The 13645-nt window shown below is 37.1% G+C and overlaps 2 protein-coding genes across 2 annotated transcripts in view; one reads left to right on the top strand and one right to left on the bottom strand.

The window, feature by feature from the left end:
• Positions 1–6652, bottom strand: part of LOC146471655 (uncharacterized) — a 12705-nt gene extending 6053 nt beyond the window's left edge. Inside the window, exons 1-7 of the mRNA XM_085120185.1 lie at positions 6479–6652; positions 4338–5896; positions 3737–3796; positions 3277–3347; positions 1773–1845; positions 1335–1465; positions 336–419 (exon numbers count right to left, since the gene is read on the bottom strand). Of these exons, the coding sequence (XP_084976311.1) occupies positions 336–419; positions 1335–1465; positions 1773–1845; positions 3277–3347; positions 3737–3796; positions 4338–5896; positions 6479–6592 (2092 nt within the window). The 5' untranslated portion in view covers positions 6593–6652. The remainder of the gene's footprint in view (positions 1–335; positions 420–1334; positions 1466–1772; positions 1846–3276; positions 3348–3736; positions 3797–4337; positions 5897–6478) is intronic.
• A 133-nt stretch (positions 6653–6785) lies between these two features.
• On the top strand, positions 6786–13525 carry LOC146471654 (4-hydroxybenzoate polyprenyltransferase, mitochondrial-like). The gene is made up of 6 exons (XM_085120187.1): positions 6786–7414; positions 8654–8775; positions 9653–9738; positions 10549–10682; positions 11368–11556; positions 11979–13525. Exons 1-6 carry the CDS (start codon positions 6800–6802, stop codon positions 12132–12134), a joined length of 1302 nt encoding a protein of 433 aa, XP_084976313.1. The 5' UTR covers positions 6786–6799; the 3' UTR covers positions 12135–13525.
• The last annotated feature ends 120 nt before the right edge of the window (positions 13526–13645 follow it).

Genomic DNA, 13645 nt, shown 5'->3' with positions numbered 1-13645 from the left:
GGTTGCCGCCACAGTAGTTGACAGAACTCGGTTCCTGTTTGCGTGAAGATTGCAGCAACCACAAAAGGAAGGAAAATTGAACAAAAAAATTAGCAAGGAGACAAACAAACTAGCAAACAAAATTTGTCTGTTGTAGGACATCAGTGTTTCACTGGGCAGTGAACTTGTGCTGCAATGTTTTGTTTTGTACAACAAAGGTAAACGAAACTTTGCCTTCCATTAACATCCCCCATTTAAATGAAGATGTTGTTTATTATTCACTAGAGTATTGAAGCCTTTGAGCTCAATAAGGAAAAATGAAGCGGTGCCGTTTTATTAAAATGTGTTAATTTTACCGGTATCTTTTCTGGATTCACTTGATTCTGCTGTTTTCCAAGAACACTCTGTCGAAGGTGTCTTGAGCGGAGTGTAACTTGTGGCTGCGGACAAATCCAGAAAATAGTTAAATTATCGAAAGGAGTACGTCAAGCAATTTAGGCCTCATCCACATGAATGCGTTTTACTTTTAAAGGAAAGCTCCACAGAAATAAATTAATGTTAAATTGTTGAAGATACAGTCAAATTTCAAATTTCGTTGGAAAACATGGAAATGATATTTCCGTATCGAACAAAACAGGATACGGTTGCCCAACTGTTTCTGCTTCCTGACAATGGCGGCAATCGTATGACGTCATAAAATCCAAAATGGCGGCGCGAAGGAAAATTTAAAAGCGAAAATAGGCGATAATCATATTAAAGTTTTAGCACACTTGAACGCTATCTCCCCTTTTCAAAAAAAATTTTAGAATTTAGACATTATCTCCAACAATTTTACGTTAATTTGTTCCCTTTAAAAACTTTACTTTGCGTTTCCATGCTCCGTCCAGACGAATACGCAAACTTTTGAAAACGGTTACCAGAGTGGGATCTTTTGAAAATGCAACCCTGTTTATTAACGGCAAAAACTCGCAAACTTTTGACAACGTCAACTTCTGAAAACGTTTTCGCGGTAGACGCGAAAACGTAAATTTTTGCCTCCATTTTCATGTTTCGCGGCCACAAACAATTAAAGCCGCTTCAACTCGAAAACACAAACTTTTGAAAGTGGTGAAATCGATTAAAATCGCAAACTATTGTATCACTTCTTTTAACATATAGTCGTGTTTTTTTTCATATTTCTTTAAAAACATATCAATAAATCGTTTTCCACATCGCACTACCACACGGCAAAAATGTAAACCAGTTAATAGGGTATGTAAATTCTTTATTTTTTTTATTATTATTTACTCATATTTTTACCGTGTCTAAATAAATTGTATTGTATTGTATTCTATTGTTGTAGAATTAGGAAGCACCTGGTGTTGCTATTTCAATGCAGTCATCATTCTCTTTATCTGAATCATATTCCTCTGGGGTGAATCCAGGATCCATGAACACGTCGTCTTCAAGATCATCATCATCGTCATCCACAATAAACTGCTCCATACTAAATGAGTAAGATCAGGAGACAAGCGTTATTACAGTGACAGTGCAACTACTATTACTGGGGTCACTTAAAACTGGCCAATCAGATCACAGTATGATACGAACAGTGAATAATTTCAAAATTTTGGGTTTTAACTGTTGTTTTCCGTCTACTCCTGATTGGTTCAATCAGCTTTGGTTGAAATTCATTGTTCTTGTCCTGCAATCTGATTGGCCAGTTTTGTTTCAGTGACCCCAGTAACAGTAGTCGCACTGTAAGGTTCATACACAACATGGATAGAAATGTGACCACGTAATGAATAAATTACCTTTTTGTCTCTCTTTTTTGTTCCTGACCAGACAAACTCATGACTTTCTTGGGAGTCCTTATTTTCTGCAAAACTAAATGGCACCACATTTGCCGAGAAATATATTGGAAGAGTCAAAATTAATTTATTCTTAAAGCTTATCATAAAGTTTCAAATACATGCCCGGAAATTTTTTATTCACACCTCTCTCAAAGTGTTTTGTAGGAAGGTTAATGCTTACTAAGCGGGCAATCATATTCTGTAGCCCGCAAAATTTCTGGCTGCCGATAGATCTTGAACAGGCTGATCCAAGGGACTCTTTAAAAGAGAGGGTGGGGGGCTCAATTAGTGTTGGCATAAAGTCAAGTTATTATGAAAACTGAGAAAGGTAGATCTCTTTTTCATTATGGTTTCAGTAATCCAAATGATATTTTTCATCTTGAGTTAACCCTTTAACCCTTTAAGCCCCGAGGGAAATCCCAAATTTTTTTAAATCTGTAACTATGAACCAGGAGACCACATGTGATATACCATTTGAAAGGTATTTTCTGGGGTATGCTATAAATCATACCAAAAGAAATGGAGGAGGTCACACATTGAATTCCAAGTGCCCAAAATGACAAAATAAAAACGTTTAAAATTTTCCTGTACCTTGTACAGATTGGGTATGTCCCTAAACTATAGCTTAATTTGCAGCTCTCAGTGCATTGGTTGTTGTCAGATATTAACTTGGCCTAAAACGTACAAAGATAAAAAGTTCCAAAAGTTGCAGGGGTGGTAAATCAAGTCTTGTATAGGACGGGGGCATGATATTATGCCTTCCATGTGCAGATCTTTCCAAGATCTTTTAGTTGTGCAAATTTCACACAAATTGACTGTCTGAATATTGAGCATGTAATTGCATCTTGTGCCATATGGCACTGTCGGGACATAAAGGGTTAAGCCCTAACAGTGATCAGCATCAAATTTCTCCTTGTAATACCAATGCTGATTGAGCACCTGAGGTCATGAGAATTAAGGATATGATCACCCAAGGTGAATTTTCTTAATATTTTAATAACTTCTCCCCACTACTTTTATAAGAAAAGTATGGTAACAAGAAAGAAGAATTTGTTCTTTGGTATTTGGGGTGAAATACTTTATTTTTCAAACTAGTGAGACCAAAGTTGAAAACAGAGATGGCTGCCTTAAGCCGCCGTTACACGTTGAAACTTTTAGCTGAAACTTGTGTGCAACGGCAAAAGAGACCAGTTTCACCAAGTGTGTTACACGGTGAAACTCATGTTTTTTCACTACTGCGACCGTTGCGAGTCTTTGCAGAAGTAGAAAGCGGTTCTACTTTTCGTGACACTTGTCTCGCAACGGAAGTTCGAAAAAGTTTCATGAAACCAACCATGTTACACGGCGCAACACCTGCTGAAACTTGTTTTGCAGCGCCATTGCACACAAGTTTCAGCTAAAAGTTTCAACGTGTAACAGGGGCTTTAAGAAAACACAAAGGTAATTTAATTTAATAGGTACATACACAATTCAAAGTCATCCACATCACTTTCACTCTTCTCCGGGTTGTACTTCTTGAACAACCTTGCACTTAGACTGAAAATTAATTTAAAACGGCACTAAATCAGGGCTATTATTACGTTATGAGCCGCACATAAGTTGCAGTGAGCTTCACACCTGTAATAAACTTGTTGCTTTAATTGTGAGTAAAAGAAACCTGCAACAGTCAAGATCACCCTTAACATCAAGGTCCCATCAGGGGTATTCAGCTGTCACAGGTTACAGCCCTTAACAACAGTTCTGCCAAATTGTCACGTTTGATAGTCTTTGTACTGTAGATCAGCATTTTAGTGATATAGTTCATGACAAATACATATCACATGTTTAAGCTACGTTAAACAGTTCTTTGAACAACCAGCATCCAAGGAAAAAGTCACCAGGGGACCAAAATTTATTTTAAAAAGTTATTTTTAATAATTGTATACCTGGGTTTCACAGGACTATAAGAAATACTGGCATCATCATTATTGCTGCAATCAGTCATACTGTGGGGAAAAAATGCAACAAAAATGAATGAGAAAATTAAACTGCAATATACCAAGGACATTCTAGTACATGGTAACATGCGTAAGCTGACCCCCTCCCTCCAATCTCTACAACTTCCCCCAAAGAGGAGTAGGGTTTTAAAACATGTTTCAAAATCCTACGACACTTAATAAGTTGTGCAAAGCAAGATGTACTGACTGGTTTAACTTACAAGAAACACTTTGCATCATAAGCTTGTCATATTAGGCTTGTCTTAATGTCTGCCTTAGCCTTAATTTAGTTAAAAAGGCACATTCTAAATGCTACTAGCCAATGGAAACTTATTGATTTGTTTAGTCATAACCTTAAGTTTTTAAATTCTTGAAAGTAAGGGTATCGACTTCACCCTCAAAAAATGACCACTCAAAATACTAGAACTGGCCCCCCAGACAGCCTCAGATAACAAGTACTAAAAATGAAAGTGGAATTCAACAGCTCTTAATATATAAAATAAATGTTTAGGGAGCTATATTAAATCAAGGATTTTATTCTTTGCCTCACCTAGATGTTGGTCTTGAAATTACTGCTGAGTCACTATTGTCATCCATTATAAGGTCAGCAGAGTTAGCCAATGTTTCAACATCTTTCTCTTCCTCAATATCATTGTATTTCAAGCCTTCATCATCGTCACCATCAACATTATCATCACTGTTGCTAATGTAATCATTAAAGCTGCCAATTCCTCCATCCTGATGGTCATTTTCAATGCCGTAGCAATGGGAATAGGGTTCCACAAACAGGGGCTCCCCATTGATCTCTGTTCCATCGGTGACTTCTGTTTTCTCTTCATTGAACAGTTCATTGCTTGCTTCAAGATCATGTGTGTTAATACTGTGTCCATCTGTGTTGTGCATGATTTTACAATCTTCCACTGGGTGATTTTGATCTTTTACTTCAGTAACTTTTTCATTGTTCTTAGAAATGTCCAAATGCATTGGATAGCCAACAACTGTTGACATTTCTTCAGCAATTTCAAGAGAATTTGAGATACAATCAGGTTCGTGAACTCCAGAATAACTTGCATGGTTGTCACCTCTGTTATCACTGCCATCGTCTTCATCATCAACATGATTGCCACTATCATTACTGCCATTATTATCATCATCATAAATGTCCTCACCGTCATTATCACCACCATCTTTAACATTTGCATCATCATCAATAATACCATCAACAAGATTACCATCATCATCATCATCATCATAGACAACTTTATCAATAGCATTATTGTAGTCATGAATACCACCATGACCAATATCAATGACACTGTTATCACTAGCATCACCGTTGTCATCAATAATGCCACCAATATTGCCATCAACATCAACAGCATCCTCAATGTGAATATCATCAACATCCTTGTCATCTCTGTTATCACAGCCATTACCATCCTCGTCACTGAACCTGTTATTAATAGCACCATCACTGTTGTCAAGAATAGCATCTTCAACATTGTTGCCGTCACTAGCATCAGCATCACTGTGAACGTCATCAACATCTACCGATATGTGAACATCATCAACGTCATCACTGTGGTTAACAAGGCCATTGTCATTGGTGTAGTTGTCCCCATCATCGCTATGAACAAAATTGGCCTTGTCATCATCATCATCATCATCATCATAAGCATCAATATTGCCACCAATATCAACACTATTGTTGTTTACATTATCATGACCTTCATCGTAACCACTGTTTTCAGTATCAATATCACAGTCATCACTACCATCAACATCCCTATCAACATCAACACCTTCGTTCTCGTCTTCATCACACCTACTGTCATCATTATTGATTTCATTATCACCAGCGGAATCATCATCGTCAAGGATTATAATGCTCTCATCAATTTGACCATTATTATCAACACTTTTATCAATGTGTATATCGTCATCACCATCATCGTCGTCACCATCGATGTCATCATTGCAATCTACAGTGTCATAGTTTGTGATTGCTTCATTATCAAAGGCCGTTTCTTCTCTGTTACCAGTGAAAGCGAAATCTGCCTTACTTTCACAAATACCATCAGCCTCTCTGGCCATAATTTCCTTCTGGAGCTATAAAAGGATAAAACAAAGGTTAGTCACTGAAAAGCTTAATTTACGGTCCCCACAGCCCCATACCTTTAATAATCACACGTGCACCTCTGTCATACTAAACCTCTTGCATGAACATGAATGAAGTTTGAGCAGGAAAATGTACACATTATAAAGGACGGTGACTACTTTTGTTACTACGCATACGTTCTGCGCATCTCGAGATACTCGAGTTTCCTATATGTGATGTCTACTAATACAGGGATATTTTTGCGCGGTTTAAAATTATGCGGAGAAAGCAGAACTTAGCAAGTGCTCTTGGTATCCAAAAAGAAAATTGGAGGTAACCATGCATGCATTTTCAGATATAAAAAAGCTTCAATTTTACTGTTTTTTAGAATAATTGTTGCTTAATTATCTCTAAAAAATGTGTGGTTACCCCCAAGTTTCTTAGATTCGTCTTCCTCTAACAAACTTATACATCTCGGTAGTCCATAAAGCGACTTGTTCCTAAAGCCTTTGAATCTTAGTTTACGATAAAATTAGTTACATTTTAAATCTTTGTAAATTGTCTGCACAGACAACACAAGACTTTAAACTTACTGCTTCAATTTTGTCAGCCAGAGGCACATTAAACCACCCGAATTTCCTTCCAAGCTTTAAACAAGTTTCTCTGACAGGGTCTTCCCTGTTAAAATCCATAACGTTTGTAGCCATTTTGAAAAATCTCGCACAAAAATATCAATAATCTGAAATGAACGAGAAATGGACTCGAATTTTGGCGCTTGATCGGTTTACAAGACGAGGTTACTCAATGAACAAAGCTGATTGGTTGGTTCCTATCCTCCTAACCAATAAAAATCGCATGAGCAGCCAAGCCTAGATAACCTCTTGGAGAGGTCTGGGGCGACTTCAATAACAAATATGGCGGCTTCCTCATCTTTTCGTCGCATTTCATCTTTGGCTGGTAATCTTTTGCTTTTGACAGGATGTGATTGTAAGAATGCGACTTTAACCCACAAAGTGTTCCTTCTTCGTCAGCTCTGTGGATCAACATTTCCTTATAAAGCTCCACGATTTCAACGAAAGTACGAAATTTGCAAGTATGCACAAGGCACGAAAATTAATGAAGATTCTTGGTCGAGTTTTGTAAGATCGCGATCGGAATTTGCTAAAAATGCTGGTTTTATTCGAAAAGACAATAGTTCAGCAAGTGGACTGCCGTGTTGTGGTTTTGATTCCAGCTGTTTTAAAGAACAAAAAAACAGATATTTTCATTCTCGGCGACATTTAAGCACAGCTGCTTTTGTGGATGTCTGTCCGGCCAAAGTGCAGCCCTACCTGCGTTTGATTCGCTTTGATAAACCAATAGGAACGTGGCTGTTGTATTTACCTTGCACATGGAGTATAGCACTTGCAGCAGTCCCAGGTTCCTTACCAGATCTACAATTGCTGGCTCTGTTTGGACTAGGGGCACTGGTGATGAGAGGGGCGGGGTGCACTATTAATGACATGTGGGATGTTGACTTTGATAAGAAGGTAGGAGGGTTCTAAGCCTGGAGGTATAGTGGGTTTGTGGAGAGGCCCCACCTGAAATTGAAACGGGATGCCTTTTTCACCCTTGCAGTATACCTGACTCGTACCCAGTCATCTCTTATGATATTGAATGGTCGAGAGGAGACTAGGACAGCAATGCAATGAAGGGGACGACGCATCTCTCTCGCGCTTCTCCTCTTGACCTTGAGAGACAACTGGAGACGAGTCAGGCAGTATACTAAAACAAACTGCGAATCAAATAAGCACATATTAAATCTAAGTACTAGAAACAATAGCATAAAAATGAGCAGAAATGCCTGGACAAAATTACATTACAAAGATTACACTTACCTTCCTCTCTCCCTCCCCTTAAAAAGGGGCTTTGGCTTATGTTTGAGGGAAAAGAAAGAGTACAATTTTTCTTGTTCTTTGTTTTGTTTTTTTGGAAGGGGGTGAAACCTCTAAGGGGCCTTCCTATATGAAAGTTTATTGAATAGCCCTCTACCCCTGGGATTCTTAGGGTCAAGTTTACTGTGTGACGAACATGTTGCTGTACAAAATTTTGCATCAGATGCAAGCTTACTTGCTGGCCACTTAGTTTATGATTTGCACATTAGTATCAAAAGCTGGTGAGAAGAATGGGGCAAGAAAGCAAAAATGTGTTTTTTGAGTGAAGAGATAAACTTTGTTTTTTTCCTAGAAACAAATAGTTCTTCTGAAATGTTTCCCAAACTAGTCCTGTGTTATGCTACTTTGCACAATTTTTAAGAAGGCTGTTATCTTTTAAAAACAGATTGAAAGCAAATACATGTTATTTCTTGAACTTCTTTCCATGATTTATTGATCTGTAATAATTCTTGTCCGATCCAGCACATGCCAGCGGTGTCGATCAACTCATAGTGCTGGGGAGATAAGTTAAGTAGGCTTGAGCAAGTCATAACTTTGGATTGATGCTGAGCTGGCCAGAGGTCAACTTCTGGTGCCATACCAGAGGGTCATAGATCGTGTTAGCTTTTCACCTGCCTCCTTCTCTGATCCAGCATGGTTCTTGGAACTGGGGAGATAAGTAAGGCCATATGGTCATGTGATGGAAGTCGTCCATCACGTCTAATGCTGAGTGGTGTTGCCCTCTTTATGCCAAATGTTCTGTTTTTTTGTTTATTGCATTCATTTCCATGTGCTCTATAGTTAAAGGAACTGCAACATTCATCTGATGCATATTCGTCTGGATGTCTATTGTAGGTCACACGCACTATTTCCAGACCTCTAGCAGCTGGTTCCATTACTCCTTTCCAGGCGTTGGTGTTTCTTGGAACACAGTTGACTGTTGGGCTGTCAATATTACTCTCACTTAATTATTACAGGTATTAAATTATCACAAAACAATGGTAATCCTAATGAAAAATAATATTATATAGAAGAGAAGCTTCTCACAGTTATCTAAATATAGCAACCAGACTGTTGTGAAAAAAAAAACCTGAAAAAAATTCAGGCTTGAACGGGATTTGAACCCATGACCTCTGTGATGCCGGTGCAGTGCTCTACCAACTGAGCTATCATGCCATCTGGGAGCTGATCATGTTCTGAAATCATAATATACCCATGAAGAATAAATTAATATGAATAATATATTCATATATATGAAACATGTATACATACTGCAGGGGAAAGATTGTATAGAAGAAAAGATTCTCGTAGTTATCTGCACAATTTACTGCGAGAATCTTTTCTTCTATAATATAATTTTTCATGATCACGAAAAAGGGCGACTTTCAACTTTTAACTTTAACTTCAACTTTATCACGTTTGTTTTTTTTAATTACATTTACAATTTCTTGGTGATGCAGGTAGCAAAGCTAATCTAGGCGGGCCAGATTACAAAAAGATGACAAAGAGAAAGAATGATTTTAACTGCTAAGTAAGAAGGCAGACTGAGCTATAATATCAAAAATACAAGAATAACGAAAGGCTTTTGGGAGGACTAAAATAATGAAGAACTTTTTTGAGCTTCTTTAAAGTTAAACAGGAGAAAAGACAAGGAAAACAGGAAATAGGGTAGGAAGGAAAGGATTGACAAAACGGTAGTATACGGTAGAAAATGGAAATTGCAATAAACTGTATAATTACTGTTAAAACACTAATAAACAGTACTATTGTAATTAAAGTCAGTTTGCCACTTGCAGCTCTTGGTGACAATGTGAAATACATATATTACTAACAGAATTCTCACTTTAATCACAGTATTGCCCTGGGAGCTTCATCTCTTGCCCTGGTTGTGACTTATCCACTAATGAAAAGAATCACATACTGGCCTCAGGCTTTCCTTGGTGAGCAATAGGGAGCTTAAGCAACGACGACAGCGACGGCAACGCCATGTGCCAAACAATTGGTTAAATGAGCAAAAATAATCGCTCTGCATAATCATGCGTTTTACATTTTAGTACTTTTCTCTGCCTTCCTTTGCAAAACAACAACGTGAAATGACCACATTTAAGGTTTTGTGGAGAACGTGGATGCACAACGGTGAATTTTTCATTTTCTTTCTTAACTTGTACACCGCTCCTACCAATTTGGTTCCTGGATAGTTCACTATTTTTGTAAAAGTTGAGTGAGTTGAAATAATCGCGAAGTGGCACAAATGAAATAAAGATATATTTTCAGGTGACGTTTTCGTTGCCGTTGCCATAGTCATTGCTTAAGCTCCCTAATATTGGCTTTGTATGAGCTCAAGTTAATTTACTGTGCTGTGTCATATCTTAACAAAAACTACTAAATTTTGACATGTAAGACAGTTAATATGTTCTCAGCCCTAAATAGCTCTATGCATTAATTAAAATTCTTTTTCAGGCCTGTACACATTGCATGAATTAATAATTTCCAGAAAAAAATTAATGCATTGACTAAGAAGTACAGATGCCTTACTGCAGGTTGACTCCTCTCCCAGCCACACACAAACACTACATTATTTTGCAACTGTGTATACCCAGTCCGACAACTGCCTATTATTATTTGTATACCCGAAAGCAGACACTTAAATGTAGTCTCCTGGATGTCTACATATGGGAGCGTTAATTTGACTATAATGTCAAGTGCTATGATATAAATTAAATTAATTGCTTTTTTCATTTTTTTAATAGGTTTGACTTTTAACTGGGGTGCCCTTCTTGGCTATGCCGCAGTCCAAGGGAGCTGTGATTGGTCAGTTTGTCTGCCACTGTATTTTGCTGGAATCAACTGGACTCTAATCTATGACACCATCTACGCCCACCAGGTTGGTGACCTCAAATTGAATAGTCATTGTCATTACTATTATTAATTATTATTATATCATTATTATTGTTATCATCATTGTCATCATCATCATCATCATCATTATTACTCAAAAGACTTTGTACAAGGAGGAATTATAACAACTTTTTTTGTCGCCTTAAAAAGGCATGTTTGGTGTCTCTTTATAGAGTTTTTCAGATAAAAATTTGAACAAATTTTCCATCAGATCTTTATTGCTACAGTGACAAAACCCACAAAAATGGACAGTGTTCAGTTCTATTTCAGCCAGAATTGAGAGATCAGGCAGAAAATAAGTATGGCTTAAAATGTGCATTTAAAATTTTGATAAAATGTACATGAAATCCCAACGTTTGCATCAAAAAAAACATTATATATTAAATGTTATATGTTAAATACATCAAATTAATACATTTCAAATGCATAAGGATCCTATTCCATTCCATTACATTCCATAAATTTCCATTATATTTACATATCTGTAAATAAATGTGCATTACACTGTTTATTTAAGTACATAATCATAGAAATGCACCTAAACACTTGTTTACTTGGTTCTTGTCTCAAGAGTGCCATCCCAACATAGTCCTTTGAACCTAATAAGTTCACTTCAGTATGCCCTTCTGGTACCAAGTTCTTCTAATCAGGTTAATGATTTTATATTGCAGGACAAGTCAGATGATGTGTTAATTGGTGTCAAATCTACTGCGCTTCTATTTGGGGATCGGACAAAACCTTGGCTCACAGGATTCAGTGCACTGATGTTAAGTAGCCTTGCCCTCGTCGGAGTAAACAGTGGACAAACATGGCCTTATTATGCTGGACTAGGATGCGTTGCTGCTCACCTTGCTTGGCAGGTCAATAATTCAGATTATTTGAGTAGAATCAAGTATTGTTTTGTAAGTTACTTGTTTAGTAATCTGCACTGAAAACCTCAACCTGCCAGGGTTGCATTTTGAGCAAATTCTGATAAATCATTAACGCCATTTTTAATTATCATCTCCATCTTTGGGGATTACACAGTTACCCTAGAAAGATAGAAACTAATTGAAGGGCAGGGCTGAGCATGGATAGGGCGTTATATTTCTAGGCAAATTTTGTTGTGGTAGAAGTAATCCATTTCTGGGATGAAATCAACCTTCCATGGAATGGATTCTTGTACTTTTCATAAAAAAATAGATGCTTTGTGAAATTTGCACAAGGCATTTGCACTTCATTAAGTTAACATGGAGAATGTGTAAGCTTTTAAATTGTGTGAATTTCCCAACTTTGTCTTCAGATTAAAACTGTGGATCTGTCTAGTTCAGCTGACTGTTTGTCGAAGTTCAAGTCTAACAAATGGCTGGGATTGCTCCTCTTCGCTGCCATTGTGGGTGGAACAGTTGCCAAGAAATCCACGGAGAGAGAAAAAGAAGAAAGCAAAGCAGAGCTATAGATTTAAGAAAATGTTACAGTGCTGTGTACCCTGCTGTTGTGTTCATAAAATATTCATAGCTCACCAACTGAGTTTTTTCTGCATTTGAGCCCCCCTCAAACCATCTATCAGGAGATCACACTTTAGCTTCATATGGAATCAATGTTTTCTGGTACACACATTGCCAAGGGACACTTTTTCTGATTATTTGCCAAAAAATTCTGTTGGCTGGCTAATCAAAATGTCATAAGTATGGAAATTATGATCAAGCCATTTACAATTAATCAAAATGTGAAGCAAAGTTTCTTCTCTTAGGAAAGAATGCAATCGTTATGGCAGAGACAAGGTCTTGAAACCACCAACCTTCAGTCCTAATGCTAACCACCACACAACCAGGCCCAACGGACAAGGCATCAAATCAATGTAAAATCTAACAGACTTGTAAATTAAAGTGAATTGAATACATAAACCAATGAGAAGTGATGTGCAATTCTTTTATTATGCTCATTGTTTAATTGCTCCCAAAGGGTGAACGCCACCTAATGCCAACGATAGACGTCATCATCGACTGGCATAAATGGGTGGAAAAATAAGTTAACATTTGATGAATATTAATGGTAATATGAATTCAAAGGTATTAAAAATGTACCACTTTTCCAGTCAGAATTATTTTGATAATTACGTCAGATACAATTGACAAAATTAATACAGTATAAGAATTAAGACAGCCAACAACATCTTACCATAACATTCCAAATATAAGCATGGTGCTTGACTTGTTGAAAGGAATTTGTTAGAGGTCTGTTTTCAGAAAGGGTTTGTTTTTGTCAGTGGGAGCATATTGGAGGGAATTTAATTTGTAGTTCAAAATGGATTGGGTTGAATAATAACAAAAACACCATGAAACACCGTAAAAAAAAAACCTAAGGGTCTGTGGGCTTGTTTTCAAAACGATGTAACTTGCATCAGAGATTTAGGGGGGAGGGACGCTTATTCATTGCGGCTAATATTTGGAATTTACATGTAATAGTGTCTTGCTGTCAAAACAAGTGTTTTTCAAAGAATGTCACCATTTTAAAAAAGACTTATCTAGATTGTTCAGAAAGAATGGAAAAATAAAATATGTTTCTTATTTTCATGTACACTAAGTCAACAAGTCAAGGTCAATTGAGTTCAAAAGCTACACATAAAAAGGTTGATTTCACAGCAACTTCAAATCCATTTTGTCAACCACCTTGTATTACCTTAAGCCTTTCACGCCTTACATCAAATTTGGAATAGTGTAGTGTAAGTAATAACCCATACTGTTGCCGATCAAGTGAACGCTTTAAACCAGTATCTTCCTTGAATTTTGATTAACAGCTGTTGGGCATTCTTCAGAGTAAATTTTAGCTTACCCCGAAAAAAAATAATGCCTTGAAGTGGAAATCTGGGTTCAGTTGCTACAAACAGGATTTACTAGACAAGTCCATGTCAACAGTCAACATTGGATTCAATTTTAAAACTTACACATGATGATTTCTGCCTCAATC

The sequence above is a fragment of the Pavona decussata genome, unplaced genomic scaffold (genome assembly GCF_977016875.1).
Source record: "Pavona decussata unplaced genomic scaffold, jaPavDecu1.1 SCAFFOLD_102, whole genome shotgun sequence".
In the NCBI taxonomy this organism is placed as follows: domain Eukaryota; kingdom Metazoa; phylum Cnidaria; class Anthozoa; order Scleractinia; family Agariciidae; genus Pavona; species Pavona decussata.
Note: the sequence above shows the minus strand (reverse complement) of the source record. Positions and strands in the feature narration are given on the sequence as shown.

Coding starts and splice junctions, on each gene's coding strand:
- LOC146471654 (XM_085120187.1), top strand. CDS start 6,800: ATGGCGGCTTCCTCATCTTTTCGTCGCATTTCATCTTTGGCTGGTAAT. Junction 7,415..8,653: donor ATGTTGACTTTGATAAGAAG/GTAGGAGGGTTC, acceptor TGTCTATTGTAG/GTCACACGCACTATTTCCAG. Junction 8,776..9,652: donor CTCTCACTTAATTATTACAG/GTATTAAATTAT, acceptor CTTTAATCACAG/TATTGCCCTGGGAGCTTCAT.